Source organism: Saccostrea cucullata, unplaced genomic scaffold (genome assembly GCF_032062105.1).
Source record: "Saccostrea cucullata isolate Sc308-1 unplaced genomic scaffold, CSIRO_AGI_Scuc_v1 ctg489, whole genome shotgun sequence".
In the NCBI taxonomy this organism is placed as follows: Eukaryota; Metazoa; Mollusca; class Bivalvia; order Ostreida; family Ostreidae; genus Saccostrea; species Saccostrea cuccullata.
The window spans coordinates 380,695-405,193 of record NW_026935196.1 but is presented as its reverse complement, the minus strand read 5'-3'; the positions used below and the strand labels follow the sequence as shown (position 1 = coordinate 405,193).

At 32.8% G+C, this 24,499-nt stretch overlaps 2 protein-coding genes across 3 annotated transcripts; one reads left to right on the top strand and one right to left on the bottom strand.

The window, feature by feature from the left end:
• Positions 1-297: 297 nt before the first annotated feature.
• LOC134242208 (protein YIPF3-like) lies at positions 298-7,556 on the bottom strand. 2 transcript variants are annotated; one of them, XM_062724296.1, is made up of 12 exons: positions 7,453-7,556; positions 6,539-6,608; positions 5,690-5,775; positions 5,348-5,454; positions 4,997-5,042; positions 4,678-4,770; positions 4,327-4,458; positions 2,916-3,038; positions 2,454-2,577; positions 2,103-2,192; positions 1,608-1,729; positions 298-669 (listed from the first exon to the last, which is right to left on the bottom strand). In XM_062724296.1, exons 1-11 carry the CDS (start codon positions 7,486-7,488, stop codon positions 1,623-1,625), a joined length of 1,014 nt encoding a protein of 337 aa, XP_062580280.1. In that variant the 5' UTR covers positions 7,489-7,556; the 3' UTR covers positions 298-669; positions 1,608-1,622. The 2 variants fall into 2 exon arrangements, with proteins under 2 accessions (XP_062580280.1, XP_062580281.1); XM_062724297.1 differs by lacking the exon at positions 1,608-1,729.
• Positions 7,557-7,731: 175 nt separating this feature from the next.
• LOC134242207 (protein Hikeshi-like) lies at positions 7,732-17,476 on the top strand. The gene is made up of 4 exons (XM_062724294.1): positions 7,732-7,849; positions 13,692-13,821; positions 14,056-14,160; positions 15,239-17,476. Exons 1-4 carry the CDS (start codon positions 7,820-7,822, stop codon positions 15,562-15,564), a joined length of 591 nt encoding a protein of 196 aa, XP_062580278.1. The 5' UTR covers positions 7,732-7,819; the 3' UTR covers positions 15,565-17,476.
• Positions 17,477-24,499: the final 7,023 nt, after the last annotated feature.

Genomic DNA, 24,499 nt, shown 5'->3' with positions numbered 1-24,499 from the left:
TGCATGAAAAAATTTAATTTTCAAGCTTCATTTAAAGACTTTTTGAATTAAATTATAAATTAAAGAGTTGTCCTTCCTGGCTGAGGGTCGAAGTCCGTTAAAAACTCTATACTTCACAGATATAAAGTCTTCTCCCTTTTATTTCACAGTTAGTGAAAGGGGTTGTTGTGGTATCTACATAATACATGTGAGTTTTTTTCCCCCGCCAGTCAGAAAGGCCCAAGAAGGTTTAATTGCCCCCAAAAGACAATTTTTTACTTCTTCACAAAGATTATTATTTTCAAGATAAGGCAGATATACATGTAAATACATTTATTAATTCAATAATTTAATAGTCGTGACATAATATATACAACACTGATAGACAAAATATACATTGAAAGATTGATGTGTCTCTGTAGCATGATCACAGGTCATTAGAATAAAACAATATATACATCAGGGAAGCCACCATCTCTTGCTTTCAGACAAGCAGATCTATAAAGACAATATTGTGTCCGTTACAGTTCATCATGATCACAGTTTATCACGATAAAACAGTTTATAAATAGCCTCGGAGAAGATTGGATTACATTGTCCCTTCCTTTTACAGGAAGCTTTGTGAGAGACCTTGAAGAATCGATCTGTAAAATGGCCGGATTGTCTTCTCCAGATTTAGATATCAGGATCCTGAAAAAAAGAAAAGAAAATGTGATCATCTTAGATACATTTAGGTACTAGTACTAAACAAATAAAAACTTGTGTTCAGTAAAACTTAATCGGCTGAAATCTAGAAGATTTAAAATATTTCACACTGTATTGTTGTGTATACTCAATTAAGATAAGTACAGTAGATTGGCTTTTAAATTACTATATTCATTTTCATTCAAATTTGATCCCCTGACAATATCAAGGTCACTGAGAATCATATCTCTCATTTCGTATCCTGAAGGATTAGAAGTGAGTATACTGTCTTGATATTATTTATGCATTATTATTTTGAACAGACCTAAGAAAAACTTTTGTGAAAAAAAAGCTTGAAACTAATACAGTCCATAATTTATGTGATTGATTAAAATGTGCATGCAGCCTTTAAAAAAACATTTTAGCTAGCAATCTAGTATTGGTTCAAAGCAGCCAAGAACTCAAAAGAAAATTACGGTAAATGATGATTGAATATGTACATGTGCAGCAGTGCATTTTAATATATATATTCTATCATAAATCAGTTTAACCTACATTATTCTAAATGAGACACTTATATTTATGTACTTACACAGAATTCATGAAATGCATACAAAGCAAAGAAACAAAAGTTCCATTCAAGCATATGATAATTAAAGTAGCCTCCTTATTACAAAGACATGATGTGAATTTGCAACCAGGGAATTTAATTTGAACAAGTACAGGTAATCACTATAATGTATGATAATTATGTAGTAAGCAAGAGTGTCTTTTGAAATACATGTATGTTATTTATTCCAAAGGATAAGTGCATATTTTAAAAATTTTTATTTATACTATTTTGTGTTAGTGAGGTGCAACTGTGCAATATTGAAAAAAAAAGATATACAATGAAATACATCTTGTCCAATACAAACATTCCCCATCACCCAACAAGTTCTAACCTTCCCTCTTGTGTGTCAGTGAGTTTTGTTACCAGCCACTTTGGATACCAATTTAGGAATGTTCACCAATGTTTTGTTGACCAGTTTCACCCCTTCGTTAGCAAGGCGTGAGTTTGATATGTCTAGAATGTGAAACAAGCATGCACTCAACAAAGCATGCCCACAGAGGTTAACTTAATCAGTGTTTTAATTAGGACAATTAGTTTTTTAATAGGAAATCAGTATGAGGTAAGGGTACTTGAAACTTTCGCGATGTTAAAAAAAATTCAGCACAATTAAGTTGTTTATCTTATATTCAGATGGATAAAGTCTGTAAGAATATATTTGGTAGCATACTCATATTACAAATATTCATTTATGGATTAAAAAATCCTAAATGGAGGGATAATTCTTTATTACAACTAGCATTTTGTCTAGCAAAATCTGTACTGGCTTTTAGTAGCTAATTCTACAACAAGTTAGATATGGCACACTATAGTCTCACAAATGACTTACCCGTAGGAAGTTTATTATCTGTCACCTTATTGACGCTGTTTATTACGGGGTGTTTGATTATGGGATCAGAATCCAGGACTCGAGACAAGTCTGCAATATAACTCACATGATTATAAGGCAAAACATACCCAAAAAAATCATAAATGTAAAACATCAGTAGATATTTCAGCATTTCACTGTTTAAACATAGTCAGAAAAACTAGATTTTCAATACATGTATTAAGTTTAAAGTAATCTCTTCAGCATATAACAAAATACTGCTGGGACCGTAAGATACTAATGGTAGAAATAAATCATAATTATTTATTCTGAAAACTGAATTCCATAGCTGATCAAAGCCAAAATACAGACCTTCAACAATCTGATGATAAGCAAAATGTAGATAAAGCAGAAATAAGAGATGAATGGCTGCCAATGTACAGGCCAGAATTATCTGCTGAGATTTCCCATGAGTTCGTGATGCAATCACTGCTACCTAAAAATGTCAAATCAAGAAAATATTGGAGTAAAACAATGGCACTTTTTCTCCCAGTGAAGAAAAATTTATCTATTAGAAAACACCATAAATCTGCACCAAACTTTACAATCTAATCCCTTCATTGAAGAGTATTAAGAGACATGAAAGGGGATGGAAAGCTTCATTTATAACAACTGAAGCAGCATCCATATTGTTAAGAATCCTCAATAGCCAATCAAATTTTAGGCTCTTCAGTAAATTTAACAGGTATGTGTATAAAATTATTCACAAGAAATTTCGTATTTTGACCCCTGATTTGATACTTGATTCTGTTTGATATATGTTGTAAACATTACCATTTTTAATGTGGACAGTCCTCCAAACACTGCCCATAAGAGATAAAAGAAGAGATGGTCATGTGACGTGTGAATCAGAGTCCCGAGCAGAATGACCACACAGTGACCAGTCAGACCGTAGCCCTGAAAGTTAAAATACACATCAAATTATGACATACAAGTGTAAATTGTGTATATTCTGAAAGTTAAATAACACATCAAATTCTGATACACGTATACCATTACTAACAACAACTTACAAGCAGTGACAACAATACGTACATAAAGTGACAACAACAACTTCCCAGCAGTGACAACAATAAACCAGTACCAGCAGAGACAACAACTTAACAGTAGTGACAATGATACTGTAAACCAGTACAAGCAGTGACAACAACATACAGGTAACTTTCGATACCTCGAAGTCTGCGGGACCGAGGAAAAACTTCGAGAGATCAAGAGTTCAAGTTTTCAAGAGTCCGGAATTTTCCAGGTTTGTTTGACAGGTTTTAAAATTAGTCTTACCTGATGTAATGATTTTCATGCAGTGCTAACTTTTTACAAGTGGTTTTTATAAAACAATTATATATTTTCGTATTTTAGATGAATATTTATTAAACTGAGTAAAGCAAAAAATGTACATCGTCAGTTCATATTCATTTATTTATTCTTTATAATTACGGACATCATACTATGCATTCGTTGTATGAAAACGACATTTTACAGCGTCGCGTGGTACACAGCATTGTGACTTTTCCAAACATATGCACTGAACGAAGTTCTGTAAGTACTAGTATTTATCCAACAATAGTCGTAATATTGATATTGAGGCTGTTTCTGAATTTTCATATTCCATTAAACTTTGACACTGATTCGAAATAAAAATTAAATTTATTAAGTGTTTCGTCTTGTAATCTGCAATTACAATTTCTCAGTGACACCGCATTTCTAAATTATGGTAATACAGTTGATGACAATTATTTTAATAGCATATAGGCAACATAAGATTAATTATAAATCAATTATCACCTTACAGTATAAGTGTCACCTGAATAAACATCCCGTTTCACGAGACCCGCGCCTTCTGCCTGGGGCCATTAAATGTCCAGGTAAAGTTGCTTATTATGTAACTTTGTATACACATAGCCGCTTCAAGGTATCGAGAGTAAATTTCAATAGAATATGCATAGCGGGACTACATTTTGACTTTGAGGGATCAAGGGTTTCGAGAGATCAAGAGTTCGAGAAATCAAGAGTAAATTTGCTTAGTTATATAGGGGAAAAATTTGGGACCGGAGACTCACTTTGAGCGATCAAGAACTTCGAGAGATCGAAGTTCGAGCCATCAAGAGTTACCTGTACTATTACCAGCACTAACAACAACTTACAAGCAGTGACAATGATACCAGTGCCAGCAATGACAACTACTTACCAGAAGTGACAACAGCTGGATGCTGGTGACATGTGCATTACAAACATAGGAGAGGAACCACATGAGAGCTGACGTCCCCCACCAGTACGTGAAGCACACCCCAAAGGCGGTTCCCATCAGTGTGCCTTCTTCCTGAAATTATTAACACGCCAAGTGAATGCAGAAAAAAACATACAATAGAATTGAAAGCTACATGTATGATTATTTACTGTCATTACCTTTTTTTACACACTGAAAAGAATTTTACACAAGATTTACACAAGAATTTAGCTTTTTGTAGGAGTTTTCTGTGTTTGTGTACCCCTACAAATTAAATATCTTAGGAAGATTATTTGATAATTTCAATCTTACCACTTTGTGTTCTGCAGCTTTCATCTGAAACAGGAGCAAAGCTATCAGTGTGAAGACCACCATTAGAGGTCCATATAATTCTCTGTAGGCTCTCTACAAAAAAAACCCACAATATTATCATAAATACACTGCATGCTTTACAACGTTATCAAACACGTTTCTTTTTATATAAACTTAATAACACAATAGAGTTCTGACGAATCATTTGTTAATACACAAATAAACCTGCCCATGTATACTTTAAAATGATAGTTTCACACAAAATTTACAGCTACAATTCGACAAAAACTCTTACATTTAAATATCTTCAGATCAATACCTGTTTTTCTGATGAAGGCATTCTGGGTATAAATGAATAAACAAGTCTGAAATAAAAAAAGAAAAGAATTCCCAAAATATATTCATCCAATGATGCACCTTACAAAAAGACATATCCTCCCCCTACCCATGTTTATCAAATGAGAGAGTCACCCTCTCCCCAACTCTTATATTTTATTTTCACATAATGATAATTATAAAAAATGGTTCCCTCATTTTACTTGTACATTCTCAAATCTTTCCGTGCACAGAAAGTAAAGTAATATAACAAATATAACACAGCTATATCTCATGTCAATTTTATCAACTGTTTTAATAATAAAACAAGAAACAGCTTTAATTCTAATCCAACCTTGTGCGAACTTCATGAGGTTCCACGTTAAAGTAAGGTCGCAGTATATCAATGTTTCCATACAGGCTCCAGGCACGCTTAGCTTGTTGAGTTCCTGCATTCCATACCTAGAAAAGATACCTAACATATCAAAATCATGTACAAGTGATCATTATGATTATCATTTAAGTTCTTATATGAACCCCTCTCCCTTTCTTCAAGATCTCCACTAAATAATGTAATAATCAAGAAGTTGCTCCTCTGACCGTGATTACCAGAGCAGGAACCCCAGAACCACTTAGAAACTACACACAACTCAGACGAATTCTTACAATCAGCAGCAAGATTAATAAGTGTTTATACCATTTGAGTAACATTGTCTGTCAATCTCTTTCTGGCATCCTCTTCAAAAGTTCTTTCTCTTTTGCTTTCTCTTGGACCTTTGGATACTAAAAATAATGTTGAAATGTTAAATTGGTAATAGACATGACATATCAACACATGTACTAAATATATAGCATATGCTCCAAGGAATCAGCCCATGAAAAAAATTATTCAACAATTTAGTTGCTTTTAATCCCTCTAAGTGCCACATGTAAGTAGGTCATGAGGTGATATATATTGATTAGCTGCAATAATGTAGCCCCCTCTTTTGTTTGGGAGAGGGTCAGATTTAAAAAATTGGAGAGGGCTACATTATTGCAGTATTGATTTGTATAACTTGAATGAACTGAGAGTTTTTAAAACAGAGACATGCTTAACATTAACAGTTTAGACCAAAGATTGGCCTTGACCAAAGATTTTCAGTATTAGCCCTCCCTTGTACTTTGCACTTGATCATGTTGATCAGGTATGTCCAGGGACTTTGATTCCTAGGCCTACATGAAGTTTTTTACCCTAGATCATTGTGCATGTGCTAACAGGATGGGAGACTTCTTTATTGTCATGCTTATTACCCCAAAATGTTGCACAAAACTTTACAGATTTCTTAAACTGCAATTATCCAGTGAAAACTTTGGGTGTATGATAAAATTGTTTGCTTGTTTAACAATATCCGACCTGTTGCTTTTGAAACTGTTGCAGTTGAACAACACACTCGATCATAAAATAATAATGAATGATAAAACAATAATTTAAAAGTTTATTTAATGATTAATGTTTTAGACCCTCCTGGTTTAACCACAGATACTTATATGGCAAACAACAACTAACCATCTGTTTCATAATCTGATCCATCATCTGGGTCATTCACATCACCAAGTTCAATGATGGCAGACTCATTCTGCAAAAAAATATTAAATCATGAAAGAACTGAAATAATATATATGTCTATTTTAAAATGTTAGACAGGCTCCAAGACCATAAACTAAGAGCAGACTTAAGTCAAAAGTAAGATTTTGAATATTTTCATTATTATTCAACGAACATGCTTTAAAACTTGCAGGTTTGTTTAATATTTTGATACAAACATAACTTGAATATTTTTTTTTATATTAAAATTTATTTTAAAAGTTACATTGATTTAAAAATTTTGACTTACGTCTGTTCTCAGTTTATGGTCTTGGGGCCAGGTCTCACACAATCTCTTGATTAAGCTATATAGCTTGAATTAGCTTTATTAATTAAGCTATTCAGAATACTGTCTGTATACACAAGTTAGTGAAGTGCATCACTCGTGAACTGTCATGGCTGCTGAGTAGAGCGACTGGTAAACAAGCATGGGTTTCGCGTTTAATGGGCTATGATGTTGATGTGGATGTAGGCGAAAGCCCTCTCCAGAAAATACCAGAGTAAAAAAAATTGGAGAGGGCTACATTATTGCAGCTAAGTGTTATCAAGTAGCTTAATTAGCCTATAACATGTAGGTAAATAAGGTAAGCTATGTAGGATTGTAGGTAATTCAAGCTACCTAACTCAATGTAATGATGGTACTGGACCCAATAGCTAAATAACAGATCAAGGAATTTTGCTGGAACCTGTTGGATGTTAATCCATGTTTCATGCTATGAAAATAACTTTTATTGGACTATTGGTTGAGGAACATGCTCACATATGGGTAGTCAATCAAGTCATATGACATATTTCTTGAGAATGCATTATTCGTTTCTGTTTAGTATAAAAAATACCTGCTGAGTTGGCCAACCTTGTCCCCTGTCCGCCATGTTAGCTTTCACGAAATTCCGGAATATCAGAAATACAAATAATCAGGGCTAATGGTCCTGAAAATAAAAAAAAAACGTACCAAGAATACTTTCAAAACAAAAATATATCATTAAATAAAATAATTTGTATTGATATTGAACTAGTTATTCACATAAATAATATTCTTTTCAATGTGAAATAGAAATAGGATCCGTTCAACTTTTATTTTCTATTCAAATCGTTTGAGTGTTTGAGAATATGAAACCCAGATATTGAATTTGCTCACATTATATTTACGTAGATCTACTTTCATTTTGACAAATGAACCAAGGCGATTTCAAACATTAAAGCATGTTTGGTCTTATAGTAGCAGGGCGTCTAGTGAGTAGCTTGTTTATACGTTTTTATATCATCAAAAATCACATAAAGACAGAAAGTATTTACCCTTTTGTATGACATTCAAATGTTTTTAATATGTTTTACGGTGTGACCGTTATTCCGTCTGTATTTTAGCTGTGACGTCATACGACGTCACAAAGCTCGTCGGAGCTTACGAACCTTTTAATTTTGTTTTTGTCGATTTGTTTACTGTTTTGATGTTTTGTATTTGTTTACTGTATGTATGACTTGCACCACATGTGGTTTTTGTCAAATTAATTAAAAAAATAAATAAAAAAGTGAATCCTGAAAATACTTATTCTCTTTAGAGAAGTGGACAGGCTTTCACCTACATACAATTCTCTTCTCATTAGCCTTCATGTTAAATTGTGTTGTTATTCTGGAAAACGAAATATGTTTTACGGTGTAACGGTTGGGGCAAGCACAGTCCTATACACAGTTTACAGTTGAGTCATTGATCCACCTCTTCAAACGTCAAACTGCATGAGACACAGTCTAGACTGGGACGTCACACAACTTAGGAATTTACGGAGACTGCTGAGTGTCTCATGATTGAACGAGACTACAGGTCTTGTGTAATATTTAATGAAATACATTGTAGAGTAGAAGAAAATATTTTTTGTCAGGCCATAATAAAAATATTCCTATATTCTCATCCCCGCCCACCCCGATTTTTTACCCTCGCCTCGATTTTTTTTTATTTCTGTTTTTCTTCATCCTAATTCTGATCAGGACCAGTATTCAACTACCACTCAACTTTCATTTTAAATCCCGCAATGTCTGCATGATTTTGACAGCTGAAAAGATGGGAATTGGTTGTGAAGGATTGACAATCAGAGCTCCAGATAAGGTGCGTATTTGCAAAAATACGCATTAAAATTTACAAAATACACATTGAAAATTAAAATAGAGCGTACAATTACACATTAGCAGTCATAGATACGCATTACACCACGAAAGTACTGCGTACAAGTTGAAGAATACAGGTACGACTTACTTAATAATACGATTGAGGTTAACTCAGTGTTTGATTTTTCTCAAAACGAAGTACAGATTTAAAAGCCTTTTAGTGACCAGGAATATTCTCTTAATGACGACGACGATTTCCATTTCGGGAGGAAGAATCGGAGATTTAGATTAAAATCAATTTCTGTGTAGAAAAACTATGCACTTGGCATAACTTTTTTAAATATGGGTTCATAGCCAATTTTTCATCTCTCTCAACTTGCCATATTAACGAAGATTCTTTCAGTTTACTCTTGATACGATATCTTAAATGAAGGACTGAAAAGTTTTTCTGTGTCTCTGACTCTGGTACAGTGTACCTTGACCTACTGTATAATCTTCCTTGTCAAAAAAGAATGCTTCCCAATCTTAGCAAAAAGTATTGTTGGTATTTACAAATTTTAATTAAATAAATGCAGGAACTGACCTTTGAAGTTTTTTCCCTCTTCAAAAATTCGTACTTCGATTACAAGCTCAAAATAAAGGTCAAAACATTTCTATATAAACAAAATACTCTTCAATCAATCTGCTGAAAATCAAAATCTGCATTGATTTGAAAATCAGGGAGTAAATACACTTTGGGGTAAAAAATTATCAGGAGCTCTGGACGATGATGTGAAGTAAAAGATAAATATGAATGGACCTCTACTATGTCTTTTATTCGGGTATTATAGATAAATCTGCACCAATTGACCAGGTCAATAAAAAATCTGCAAAATGGAAAAAATAAAAATTATAAAATAAAAGCCACCCACCAACCTCAATTTTAAAAAAATTTGGATGAGAATCTAGGAATTTTCTTATTATGGCCTTACTTTTAAGCTTTATGCAAATAAAGAAAAGTAAACATATTTTTGTAAAGAACAATTATTCTTGGTCTTCAATTGAATGTTTTAAAAAAATTTTGCATGGAACCTTGGTAGGAAGGAATTCTGAAATTTTTGACAGAAAAATTTGTCTGACTTATGTACAGATTTCATTTTGAATTTCCTCTATTTTTACACGTTAGTCTATTGAGCTCACTTTTTTGCATTTGCTATAGATGTAGAATGGGACAGGTATACATTTCAACAAACATTTCATCTGAAATGTGTCTGATTTTTTGTAACAGATGTGTTAAATTAACAATTTCAACTTAAATACATACAACTGCCACAAGAAAACAAACCTTTATTTGTTCTTAATCCATTTTCACAAATTCTCTACCCCAGATTTAAATTTTGAGCAAGTAACTCTAATGCTAGTAGTAGGACACTTGGAGCTCCTCAGGTGGCTTGTGCCTTGCACACTGAAAGGAGTGTAGATTCATGTTTGTTCAAGAATTGCTGATGGTGGTAGTTTTAAAAATATAGCAATCTTTAAAAATTTGAATCTGGGAGGAAAGATGAGAATTTGTAATCATCCTCAGGTAGTGTAGATTCAAGGTTGTTCAAATCATGACCCCCAGGGGTAGGGTGGGGCCAAATTCACAAAGTTTTACATAGGAATATATAAACAATCTTTAAAAATCTTCAAAAACCACTGGGCCAGAAAGATGAAACAAACTAGGTTTATCGGTTGTAAACTATAGGGTGGGGCCAAAATGGCCTACGGTTTTACATGTAATATATAGTTAACAACGACTTCAAAGCCATGCTATATTTTACATCCGTAAACCATAGTTAACGTGATAATCTATGTTTCACAGTCAAGGGCATCATGGAAACAAGTTATTTTTTAAATGATTTGTTTAACAGTGTGTTAAATTAACAATTTCAACATTTTGCCACAAGAAAACAAACCTTTATTTGTTATCCATTTTCACAAATTCTGCTTTTAAATTTTGAGTAACTCTAATGCTAGTTACTGACACTTTAGCTCCTCAGGTGGCTTGTGCCTTGCACACTGAAAGGAGCTTAGCAGAGTCAGCCAAGAATTGCTGATGGTGGTAGAAAAGCATTATTTGAATCTGGGAATGAGAACTTGTAAATATGGATACTATAGCACGCCAAATTTACAAAAATGAGCTAAACATAGTTTCACAGTCGATAAACTAGGTTTATCTGTTGTAAACTATAGTTTACGGACTGTAAACTATAGTTAACAACGACTTAATCTATATTTTACATCCGTAAACCATAGTTAACACGATAATCTATGTTTCACAACCGTAAACTATACTTAACACAAAACAATACATTTGCGATTGCAAAAAAGATTATGTAAGACTTAGATTTGTAAACTATAGTTTACAAAGATTAGTTAACGAAAATTAGTTTCACGATTTGTGAAAATTGATTAACAACTCTTAACTTGACCCCTGTAAATGTTTACAAATTGTCATTATTTTATCAACAAAATCTATGTTTTTATTAAATATCATCTTATCATTTGTAAACTATAGTTAACATATTAAATATATGATTTTATTAAAAGAAGTACATATATTTACAATTTCGTTATATCATCTTTAATCAGCAGAAAACTCGACATATTTATGTTTTGTAAACTATAGGCATTCTACTTTTTAAGAGTTAACTCAAATGAACCTTTGTTTATCAAATGTGAAACTAGGTTTATAACTCATTTTTGCCCCTGAATTTTCACAACCGTAAACTATACTTAACACTGCAAACAATCATGTAAAGGTTGATTTTCACGATTTGTAAACTAGTTGAGTTTATTTATGTTAATAAAATATGTCACGATTTGTGAAACTATGTATAAACAACATATTTCAGGTAAAATGTTTACAAAGTTGAATCTATGTTTATCAACAAAATCTATGTTTAACGCTTATTACAGGTAAACTTATACATTATAGTTAACAACCGTTTATAGTTTTACAGAAAAAAACATGAAGGCCTGCGAAGTTAAATAGTTTACGGTTTGTAAACTATAGGCGAAAACCTAGTTTATCAAATGTGAAACTAGGTTTATCTCATTTTTGTGAATTTGGCGTGCCATAGGATACACTGCAAACAATATGTAAAGGTTGATTTTCTTGTGACAGTTGAGTTTATTTATGTTAATAAAACATGTCTGTTATGTATAAACAGACATATTTCAGGCAAAATGTTAGTTGAAATGTAGGCCGTCACCGGTTATACATTTTACAATATATCATAACATGATGGCCTGCAAGAGAAATGGCATGTACCAAATGTCACATCTCGGAATTGAAAATATACTTGATTAAATGTTGTTTATATCATGATTATTGGAACTTGCTTGGTAATGCAACTTACATACAATATATCATATGATGTCAGAGTCTAGGCATACCAAATGTCACATGCGGTTTGATTTATTGATTAAATGTTGTTTAACATCCCTCTCGAGAATTTTTCACTCATATAAAGATGCCACCACTTGCGGGTGGAGAGCTACAACTTTTGTCCTCTGTGCGGCACTCAGGGCCAATGAGCAGGGAGGGATCTTTTTCATGCAAGCACCTGCTGCGACATGGGACCTGCGATGTAAGGATCAACTCCTTGCTTAGCTACTCTAAAGCAGACACTCTAACCACTGCGGCATGCGGGCGACTATGCACTTTGAAGAGACAATCTAAATTAAATCTGAATAGGTATCTTAGCTCACCCTAACGGTCAGCATTGTCAACATATTATTCGTCATGGTTTTGGATTCAATGTTTTATACCAACAGGATCAAATACATTGAATCCGAAAAGAAAGTTTCTATTATCATGATTATTATCATAATATTGCAGTACAACAACAACAACAAATATGTATAAGGTTGTCTTAAACCTTTTTATATGTGACAAACAGGAAGGCAAAAGGTCGTCACAGTGGATTTAGTTCCTTGCATTGCTGGAATTAAATCAGCAAGTTATTTTTTCTTGGTCATTTTTCATCGTTATGTACATTTTGCATGTAAATGGAAGTTAATTAAAAAAGAAAATTTCTGTTTTTATTGTCTTTGAAGATAATATTGCAAAACATTATTACTAAAAAAGATATCACAATACACCATATTATATAAAAGATATGTGCACTCACACTGAAGGATAGTTGAAGCTGAATTCACCACTGATTGCATTGTGCAAGTGCTCAGGTGAGCATTGTGCTCTATAGGCCTTTTGTTTAAGAAATGAAGTATGCTCGATTGAGATTGTTTTTTTTTGTTGCATAATGTAATGATGCTTAGTTGAGATCTAGATATCGCTTATCACTAGACCATATTTTTGCTGTCGTCTTGTTTCATACCAATTGTAAGGCCTTTGATTTTATACTGAATTTGACTATGGAATGTTTCATCTACTTGATCAGTACATAAGGGAAAGCTTACTCCTCCTAGGCATCTGATCCCACAACTGGAATTCCAAGTGGTTAGGGTTTTATGATCTCTTTACAGACTTATATTGTTTATAGATCAATCACAATGACTCTTCTTTGTCTTTACCTTTTTATTTTATCTATTTAAAAAAGGAATTACAAGGAATACTTAGTATATATTGAGGGTAGGGTGGGGAAGGCATTTTTAACATTTACATATTTTGTATATTGGTCATGTTGGTCAGTCTTTGATCTCTCACAGAAGATTTCAGCTTTACATGCATTTATTATAATTTACCCAAATTTGTCTTACCCCATGTTCCCTGATTAAAAAATATCAATAATTCTCTGCATATTTCATGTTTCTTACATTTTATGTTTTGGCTCTGTTGTTGTTTCAAAACAGGTATCATACTTAAAAATCTGATGATAAGCCATTTTAAATCTTGGCTTTGCAAATGTGGAAAAAAAAATCCTATCCCTTTTGAAAAATAAATTCCATCTCCAACAACAAAACATTGAGTGCTCTCTATCATATCCAGGTCCAGACTGACGTGACACAGGTATCAGAGAATCAGTTTTTATTCAACATCCCAGATGCAGACGACATCAATCACTTGGTGATCTTTCTGACCGGTCAGATTCCATTCCCTGATGGCCTTGGAGCAGCAGGTAGGTTATTTTTTAGTAGACATAGATTGATACATAAACCTCGAAAGTTCAGCCTTAAATGATCCGGGCCAGGTCAAGTACCTGCCTGTAACACCTAACCAATACACACTGTGTGGTGGGTTATCTTCATCAGTCAAGCAGTGACCAAAATAAACTGCAAGTTTATTTTTATGCCTGAGTCTGAATGCTTTATGTGTCTAAATCTCTGTCTCACTAGTTATCTAAATTTTTCAGTGTATTTTTCCTTCCCTAATCCACAAGGACAGTCCTGGGCCCTGCTGGGGCATATTACCAACACAAAACCAAGTGCAATATTCAAAATCACCAACATCAAAAAAAGTAAGTTACAATAATGCAGCAATGTATCTTTATAGAAAATTAAGGTATATGTTCCAATTGTGCTATTAAGAAGGGATAATTAATTAATGGTTACTTCTCTTGGCATGAATTGCTTGGCCTTGGGGAGGGTTTATTTTTGGTCATGTTACTGAACGGGTTATGAAAGTCACAGGGTCAAGTTATGATTTAAATGCCTATATACAAGAGTACAAAGTATACTTGTTCTCATCTTTGTATACTTTTGGAGATTTGGGTTGTATTATTTGCAAAAGTAGGCAAATTTCTGCAGTTTAAGTAATATTGGAATATTAATTTCTTTTATTTTAATTTTGCTATTCAATTGGCACCATTTTGATAGCTGCCTAAATTATTTTCTTTGGAAGCAACATTTGTCCACAAACAAATTGTCTTCTTTTGTTTTTTAATTTATTTATTATGTTTATTTAGGAAAATGCACAAAGAAATAAAATAAAATTGAGATATGAAATCAAAAAGAAAAAACTCAGTAATCATAAAATCTAAACATTATTGATCTCATTTTGAACAATTACATTTGATTTTTACCTTTTTTTAAAACATGCATTTATTTTTGATAGATTTTATTTTAAAAACCTGGAAGCGAGTTCCACTCCTGAATACCATTACTGACCCTGTTTTTACAATTTTTAGGGACCAAAAAAATTGAGCTTGCTGGATATTGTTGTTTTGGTGTATTGCTTGTAAAAATTTATCTGAAATTTTAGATTAATAAAAAGGACATTTATTTTAAAAATATAGGAAATTGTGGAGACAAAGTTTACAAACATTCAAAAGACCAACGTTTTAAAAACTGTAAAAATTTTTTTATTTGTCTCCAATTTATCATATTTATCATAGAGTGTAAAGCTATTTAATCATGCTAATCTTGAGTTGTTAGCTCATGTTAAAAATCACTGTGTCTTTAAGCATGGGAGAACGTCACAGAGATATAAACTTGAGGATTGGGACCAAGAATTCCTATTCAATGTGCGGCATATCTTAAAATTGTATCAAGTAGTTGTCAGATTCTAAGTAATACCGAGTATTGATCATATTACAGGTTCTATGATAAACGAGAACCCATTCTCCCAGACCATGCCTCACGTTTCACACATGGGTCAGGTGGGGATCTCTGTCGAGCCCCTCACTCAGCTGGCTCAACAGACCCCTGAGGCCGGAACCAATGTCTCCAAAGTAGACTCGTTTGTGGAATTCTCACAGAAAATGCTAGAGAATTTCTTTAATTACGCGACTTCGTTTGCCGTCACTCAGTCTCAGATGACAGCTAATCCTACCGAGGCCTACGTCACATTGAACGTCGTCCAGAACTGGTTCCAGAATTTCCAGCGAAGGTTGCAGCAAAACCCGTATTTCTGGAGGCAATGAGTGGACATGCATGAATGATCAACATATTGAATTGTGTGCCTTGAATGTTTTTATGTTACTGGTCGGGTTTAAATGGATCAGTTTTTCCTGCATCATCTAGTAACTTACTTTGTCATGTATGACAGAAACTGTGCCATGTAGTGTTAACCTTCTAGTGCTAGTAAAGTATACATTTTGATGTTGTTTACACTATATAAAATATTTAAGATTTGAATCCTGGATTTGTATGTGAAGCAACACATGGTATTCTTGAGGTACTGTAGCAGTACTTGTATATATGTGACTAAGGCATTGTGTTCATTAATATGCATGAAATCCTATATGAAAGTATTTCAATGCAAAACCAGAACCTACCATTTTTACTTACCTATGAGTTCTGTTTTCTAGTGTGCTTCCTCTTTTTATTTACCTACATAACACAGGGTTCATGTCAAGCCATTTCCTTTGTGTGTATTTTTAACAAGGATTTAGTACTAAGTATATTATTTTTTAAAAAAATTGTTAGTAGAACCAAAACCATGGAAAACATTATTGAACATTAAGAATGTAAGTAATATCCAGTGTTGTATGGGCTTCTTTTGACTTGATAGTTCTAATTACACTTTCAGCATTTGATAGAGATATGGTAATAAAGATTCTAAAAATTGTCAACCTAAATAAAAATTACTCAAATAATTGTGAAAAAATAAACAAAACACCTTTATGTACCATATATATGCAATTTTAACATAACTTTCACTTTGTACAAAAGAAAGTAATTATTTTGCCAGGGGTTTACGGTGTGTCATAATTAAAACCAGGGGGCGACGGAACCTGTAAGCTTGTGTCAAACTCTTAGGTCTGCTATCAGATGACTATCAGAGCAAGGCTTTCTTATTTCTCCTAGATAAAACCAAACGCAAAGTACAAAAGCTGAGAATATCATGCATTCATTATTAATGCACAATCTTATAATTCTTCCTTTCTTTGCTTATTTATATTTTTTGTGCCTTAGAATCGATTTCTTGTATTAATTAACCCTTAATAATGGAAAATGTTGATCAAAAGGTATAACTTGTAATATGAAAGCTGTTGTTGATGTTTCTGAAATACATGCATATTTTAGTTGCATATCTACGTTCTGATGAAATAAATGTGAGCTGATTGACTCATACAAGGAGTGTTCACAAAAAATAGTGCTATCTTTTGTTCACAAAAAATATTTCTATCCTTTTAGTGTTATCTGATTGAAATAGTGATGATTTACGTGTAGAAAGTTGTGTTCAGCTGTTTTCTCTGTTATCATATTTAACCTGCACTTGCTTGTTTCAAAAGTAACTGTCTTGAGAAATGAAGTATATGATTGTAAGTACCGGGATATTACCTAGTACATTGTACATGTATTCTAACGTATGGTAGTCTAGAAAACACCAACAATAATTTTCAATGTTATAAATTTCAGATAACTTAAGTAAATATTTTGCATTTGAATTTGTCTTGTTTGCATATCATGCAGTAGGAAATAGCAAAGAAGTGGTTAATGTCATTTGAATATTTTTTTTCTTTCAAGTTATCTAGAAAAAAAGACAAAAGTTGTGTGTAAGAACTTGTTTGTGTAGTGAAAATTCAAGTTGTTCAGATCACATTAAGTTTTCATTATATTGTAATCTCAGCAAGATTTGTTGAGACTATAAATTTTGTACTGACATATCTTCCTATGCAAAAGAGACATCAGTACAAAATATATAGTCTTAACAAATCTCACATAGAATACATATGTTGTACTGATTTGATTTTCTAAATTGCTTTGGAATTGTTAAGGATTTTTAAAATTACCCATTCTAAAGGAGCTTTTGTAGACCTACACTTGATATACTTTAATGACTTTGTAAAAAGCTATTCCAAAAAATAAAGTTATCCTGAAGTTACAGAATGTTCTCATTCTGATTTAGTGCCCGTGGAAAGTAAAAATTATTTTTTAGTAAAGGCAAACAGAAAGTAAGTTCATATTTTACTTTCTGTCAGAATGTGACAAGAGATGTAGGCATTTTTTGGGTTACTGAAACATAGGAGAAGGTTTTCAATTATCAGCCATGACGAAATTTCCTCAAATTTAATATTCCATATCAGAAATACATATTTTTTATTGTTAAATTTTCTGAAAATTGAAAAAAAAGGATGTAATTGAGTTTGATATTGTAATGTAAAAGTTATTTCATTACTCATTGTCTATGGTTAAAACATATTTTAAACTTACTAAAACTATCAAAAGACAATTTAAATATGATCAAAAGGCCCCCTCCCCCTTCCAAAGGCATCTTGCAACTAGAATTTACATCTGACAAAAGTACATATATGTTTGAAGAAAACGACCAACTTGAACTTGACCAACCATGCATGATTAGATGTTTTTGTATTGGGGATAGTCCCAAATGGAACACAAAAATGCAAAGGCAATTATCTTGTGTTTGTGGACACGTTTGGTGAAACTAAATGCCCAAAAAACTTCCTTCATGGCTGGCATATAAAGTATACGAAGATATATGCAATATAATTTATGTTGTCGTACAGTAACAAATCTTTTCAGAGAATTTGATTCTAATATTACCAATTTTGAAAGTTACTTATAATGCTTGTTTCAGACATCAAACATCTACAGATGCTATAGAATTTTATTGACATGCAATTCATTTATGTACATAAAATAAAATGATGTATATATTCAACTTTATGTCAACATGCGATAAAATTATATTGGCAAGCTACTTTTTTGATCCATACATTTGCTAAAAGTTCACATAATAATTTGCACTGAGGTTTCTCAGTAAGTTAATGATTTATTTTAAAAGATCTTTTTTATTAGGGCCCCGCAAGGATTTGCGGGTGCCCTATAGTAATCACTCTGTCTGTCCGTCTGTCATTCTTCCGTCCACAAATTTTCTGTTTTTTCCTAATAACTTTTTTTATGGTTGCCCAATTAAGATCAAATTTGGTATGGTAGTTCAATAGGCAGAAAGACATATTTTGATGCTAAGTTTGTTTCTCTATGTCCCCTGGTTTGGAGCTATATTCCTTAACTTTATATAAGAATGCTTTGGCAAAGAGAGATAACTGCTGAAGATGTTTCCATTGTAAACTGAATGCCGCTATGAGTCCCTTAGGATTAATTAAGTTTCCTCCTGAAGAAAATCCAAAGCATTATCTTTATCTGTCACATTGAGATTAATTATCACCTCTGTCTGCAAATGAAGTTTGTTTTGAAGTTTAGTCAATTTGGAAGGCTATGAACACTCTGTGGATTTAGATATAAATGTTTATACTTTATTTTGGTTAAAATACCTACACAGTGAGTTATGATTTCATTGAATTCTAAAAACAAGAAATAGATTAAAGAAGACATATCTTTTATTTTTACTTTTTTTCCCCTTTATGTAAATTCAAGAATAATATTAATTTTTAAGGTAGTTGGATTAAAAAAAACATTCTAATATTAATACTGAAAAATTTCTTATTGTAACTTTAGAAGAAAATGATGAGAGAGGTACAATTAATCCCTTGGGATAAATTATCTAGCCTGCTGAAGAAAATTTAGTAGGCCTATCTTTATCCGTCATTTTAAGATTAATGAAAAACTTTGTCTGCAACTGCTGTTTGTTTTGAAGTTAAGGTCAAGCTTTCATGATACATGTATTTGCATTCATTGAAGACTGGCATTTTATATACTGGTAACACTAACACAAACTTCATTATTGTTTATATATACATTCAATGTTAGGTTGTTCTTTACTGCCTAATGTAAATATACAAGGATATTATTTACAAGTTTTTGGATATTCAGGAATTATGTTGAAAATTTCCATAAGCTGCATCGTTATAATTCCACCCCATGGCGGGGCCCTTGCCGACTGGTCAGTTTTCTAGTTTAGATAAATCTCTGCATGTTCGTTATATTCACTTTTTACTCTTAGAACTAAATTAAAAACTTTAATTTAGTTCTAACAGTAAACTTATGAACATGCAGAGACTAATCTTAAAAAAAAATTAACAATACAATTATGTGAAGAGGGCTTAAAACATAGACCAGAGAAATTCCAGAGGTGGGATCAGATACCTTGGAAGAGTAAGCGTCTCCAGTTGTCCGGTCACACCCTCCGTGATCCCCCTGCATTGATCATGCCGACAGGCATTTCTGTGTTAAATTCAGTTTAGAAAGAAAGGCCTAACAATCAGTATGCAACAAGTCAGGCAAAATACAACCAAAATGGAAGGTTGTACTTGCTTAGAAATTAAAACGATCAGAGAATTCGAGAATTGTTAAATTTAAATGAGGTTTCTTTACTTCTCAATATGGTATTAACAGTATTGAAGGAGAAAGCTTAAGAGTTCTGTGCAACATTATATCTCAGAAGTGGTTTAAATCAGATGTGGATACTTAAAAATTCCAGGGAACTTTTGGATTTCGGAATTTTTGGAACAATTCGAAATCAGATTTTACCAAAATCAACAGCTTAAAAATTTACGACTTTTCAACTTTATATACTACCATTCCCAATGATAAATTAAAATCCAAGCTTTTTGATATCATTGACAGCTGCTTTTTCAATAAAAATGGAGCTCGTAAATTAACTTACCTTGTCTTTGGTCATTTGCAAAATAATTTTGTAATAAAAAAAACATTCTGATTGTACACACACGTACTCTGAAGTTGACGTCAAAAAGATGCTTGAGTTTTTGATTGACAATATCTAGGTTGTTTTTGGAGACCAGGCCTTCCAACAATCTATTGGAATTCCAATGGGTACCAATTGCGCCCCGTTATTAGCAGACCTAATTTTATATTCATATGAAGCAGAATTTGTGCAAAATCTTATGCGTGAATAGAAGAAAACAATGGCTATGGCCTTCAATTCAACATTTAGATATATCGGACGACGTATTGTCAATTATTAATGGTAATTTCCATTCTTATGTCGATACGATAATATCCTGGTGAGCTTGAGATAAAGGACACCAGAGTCTGACATATCTGTTTCATATTTGGATATTTTACTCTTACTTATAAAATTACAATCAGAATGTTTTGAACAAAACAATTTTGCAAATGACCAATGACAAGGTAAGTTAATTTACGAGTTCCATTTTTAATGAAAAGCAGTTGTAAATAATATCAAAAAGCCTGGACTTTAATTTATCGTAGGTAATGGTAGTGTATAAAGTTGAAAAGTCGTAAGTTTTTAAGCTGTTGATTTTGGTAAAATCTTATGATTTCAAATTGTCCAAAAGTTCCCTGGAATTTTTAAGTATCCACATCTGATTTACACCACTTCTTGAATATATTGTTGCACAGTACTCTTGAAGTTTCTCCTTCACTACTGTTAATATCTTAGTGAGGAGTAAAGAAAGAGGCTTGGTTGAACATTTACTGGAACCCGCTATGTATCTTTGTAAGGATTCTTATGAAGTTTCGAAATTCAATATACATGTATATGGTAGCTCAAATTCATTTTGGTTCTTTGGGAAATGAAAGATATTAAAAACAGACATATGATTTTGAAGAATTTCTTCCTTAGAAAGGGAACTATGAGTATAAGTTTGATTTCCACTTGTAAAACTTAATCCAACTTCTTTTTGAATACAATATATATATATATATATATATATATATATATATATATATATATATATATATATATATATATATATATATATATATATATATGTAAGACTCTAAAGAGCGATGGTGACGCCAAAGTCAGATGGTCTCGCCAAACCCCGATGGCCTGCGCCAAACCCCGATGGCTCGCTGTTTTTGCGGACCCCAAAGTCCCAGGCCTTTCAAAATCTGCCGGTACCCGGTACTTTTACCCGGTTGGATTCATTCATGGTACCGGCCAAAATATTCAGTGGAGAAAAAAGAAACATCGCGTGAAAATACGATAGGCCCTACCATGTTTTACAAAAGTTGTGGTTACGTAGCTTTGTATTATTTTTTAGTCCGTAATGGTATCTAATAACGTTTTTGATTGGTTAGTCAAGAAGATCATTAAAGCGTTTGAATAAATGAAACAAAAGAGATTGCGTAACGCGTCTTATAGATCTTGTCGAAAACGAAAGTAGATTTCGATATCAAATAATTACAAGAAACATATATTGACGCAAGCGTCAAAAATCGGCCGCAAACCCATTAATTGTTCTTTTGATAAAGTAATTAGAAAATGAAATTTGCGTGACCTGTTTTTAAAATTTCTTATATTTATCTAATATGTTTTACGGTGTGACCGTTGGGGCGAGCGCAGTTTATTTACTATCATAAACCTACACATGTACTGTCTATCATTCAAGAAAAAGAAAGCAAAAAGAATAAAACAAAACAACAAAAAGAAATCATTTCCCAAGCATCGGGATCGAGATTCGAAAATTCTCGGAAGTTTCCGACAAAATCGGAAATACCCGAACCGTTGAAGTGACGAAAGTCTGACGTCAGAATGAGATAAAAAGTTCTGTTGACTTAGAACGCAAACGCTAGTTTTATGGAAAAGAGATTGCATTAAATCGTTCTTTTCATGTAAGTTGTTGCTATGTTTTAGCCGAGTTTCACGGAAGCAACCGACATAACTTCGTCAAAATTCGTAAGTTTCCGGTGACGTCATTTGTATCATTTCCGAAGGGCAAGGTGAAGGCCGGTGTTGTGGCATGGGGGTATTTTTTTGAATAAGGTAAGGCAAAATCATTTCGTTAAGATTTCGATAAGAAACAATGTTCCTTTGATTTTTTTTATTTTTGATTTATTCGCGCAAAGGACATTGGGTAGTGCAGGAATTCTGGGAATGTTGCACAGAGAAATTTGGCTGACGTATGTACAGATTTCAATCCGAATTTCCTCTGTTCATACACGTTAGTCTATTGAGCTCGCTTTGCGAGCGTCGCTTCGCGACGCTCGCTGCGCTCGCTATTAAAATATCCTCATGACATGAAACACTTGCATGCGACATTGCCGATTTTCTTTATGCATAATGCATGTACAATATTACATGTATATGTATAAGCAAACTGTCCATAGACTTTTGCGTCTCTAAATTGTAAACGAATGGTTCTGGTGGAAGTTTGATGTTTTATAAGTAGTTTTAACATAAAAGTACAGAACTAAAATTTAAACTAAGCTTTAGTTTTACTTTAATAAAAACGCAACAAATATGTGGGGCTCCTTGCTCTTTCTTAGAGGATATTAACTTCCCCCCAACTCCCTCTAGATCCACCACTACATTTCTCTTTTGGTGTTGAGATGTGGCGGGAAAATGCATGGCACATTGTAAAACGCGCTTTATCCTAGTTTCTTGGACCAAAATGTTTTAAGATTCTGTGCTTTTTTCCATAGAAAATGTATAAATATACACGTCATTTCAAAATAAATACAACAAATCCCGTTTAGGCTGTTTAAAAAGAGAAAGTAAAATTGTTGATTTAGAACGTGGTCTTTGTTTTAGACTATGCCTACATATAACTTCGCCGCACTTCAATCATTTCGGAGTATGTCAGTCAGGATTGGATGAAACACTTACCCCCATTATTTATATGATTTTAATTTTATGATTATTGTGCATTTTGTTAAACATTTAAAAATATCTTTGTTTAATATTCTATAATATGAACGTTAAATATTTTTATTTAAATTGTTCTAACTCCGCAGAAACGCACATCGACTTCAAACTTTCATATCAAGTAACCGACCGCCTCCTGGCGGCCGGTAATAACACCGTCACTGATTTTGACAAAATCTAATGACTAGGAATATATTTTAAATAAATACGGCCAATAAAATAAAAAAAAACCAGAAATCCAGGTGTCAGAAATGAAAGTGTCAATTTAAATCCATGGTAATGAGTTTCACAAAATTCTGAAAAGATTTTAAGATACAAGGAACTAGACCACGGAAAGTCTTCAACATCAATTGACCGATAGAGAGACGGACATGAACAGTAGATAGTTCTTTGACCACCTCTGTACATTTTAATAGCCTCAACTCTTCAAATTTAAGTGTCAAAATACGCAGCTGACGATATAAATTACTTACAGTCTCGAATATCTGCAACTTTCTGATGAAACAAAAGGACATAAAACAGAAACTATTTCTTTTGCCACACATTTAATTCTTTGATTCAGCAGTTTTCTAGTGGTCAAGAGAATGACATTGCGGACGTTAACTTTCTTCCAAATATTGTAACCATATCCAGTAAAGTGAGGGAGTCATATCTAAATTTTTTTGTCTCCAGTCTTGATGTCATCTTTGTCTAATTTACACATGTATATTATCTTATATGTACATGTTCCAGTGCATGAAAAATATGCTGAATTTATTGGTACATGCTATGCATCATGCAGTGCTTCTTAAAATCTTTTTTTTTTAAATCTGCACTTTACTGTAGAACAAAAATTAATTTAATTTAATGCAAATACAATTTCATTTCTCTTTTATTAAATTTAAATTTTGAATTTCCATTTCCTTTCGTGACTCAATAATTTTTTTTATATTTAAAACATAACACTTACAACTCAAACCTTGCAAAAAATTTTTGAACACATTTATATAAACAAATATAGCATAGAACTTAGAAGTTTTACCTAAATCTTATTCTTACTCTGCTCAAATAACTATTTTTTCTATGTAATTCCACCCATCCAGTGCTAAACTTCACATGTAATGTGTATTGACCAAAAATAAAGTTTGAAACATGGCATAAAAATAACATTGATAGCAGCATATTTCTATGTGTAAAGAAACCAGGAAATGCTGTCTGGTGGCTTCTAAATTTCAAAATTTTTCCGGGGGGGGGGGGGCATGCCCCCGTACCCCCCTAGCAGGCTAACGCCTTCGGCGTTCGCCAAGTGGTACCTCCTATTTTTGATAAAGTACCACCTGGTTCAAAACTTTTTGAAAGCCCTGAAGTCCGATGGTCAC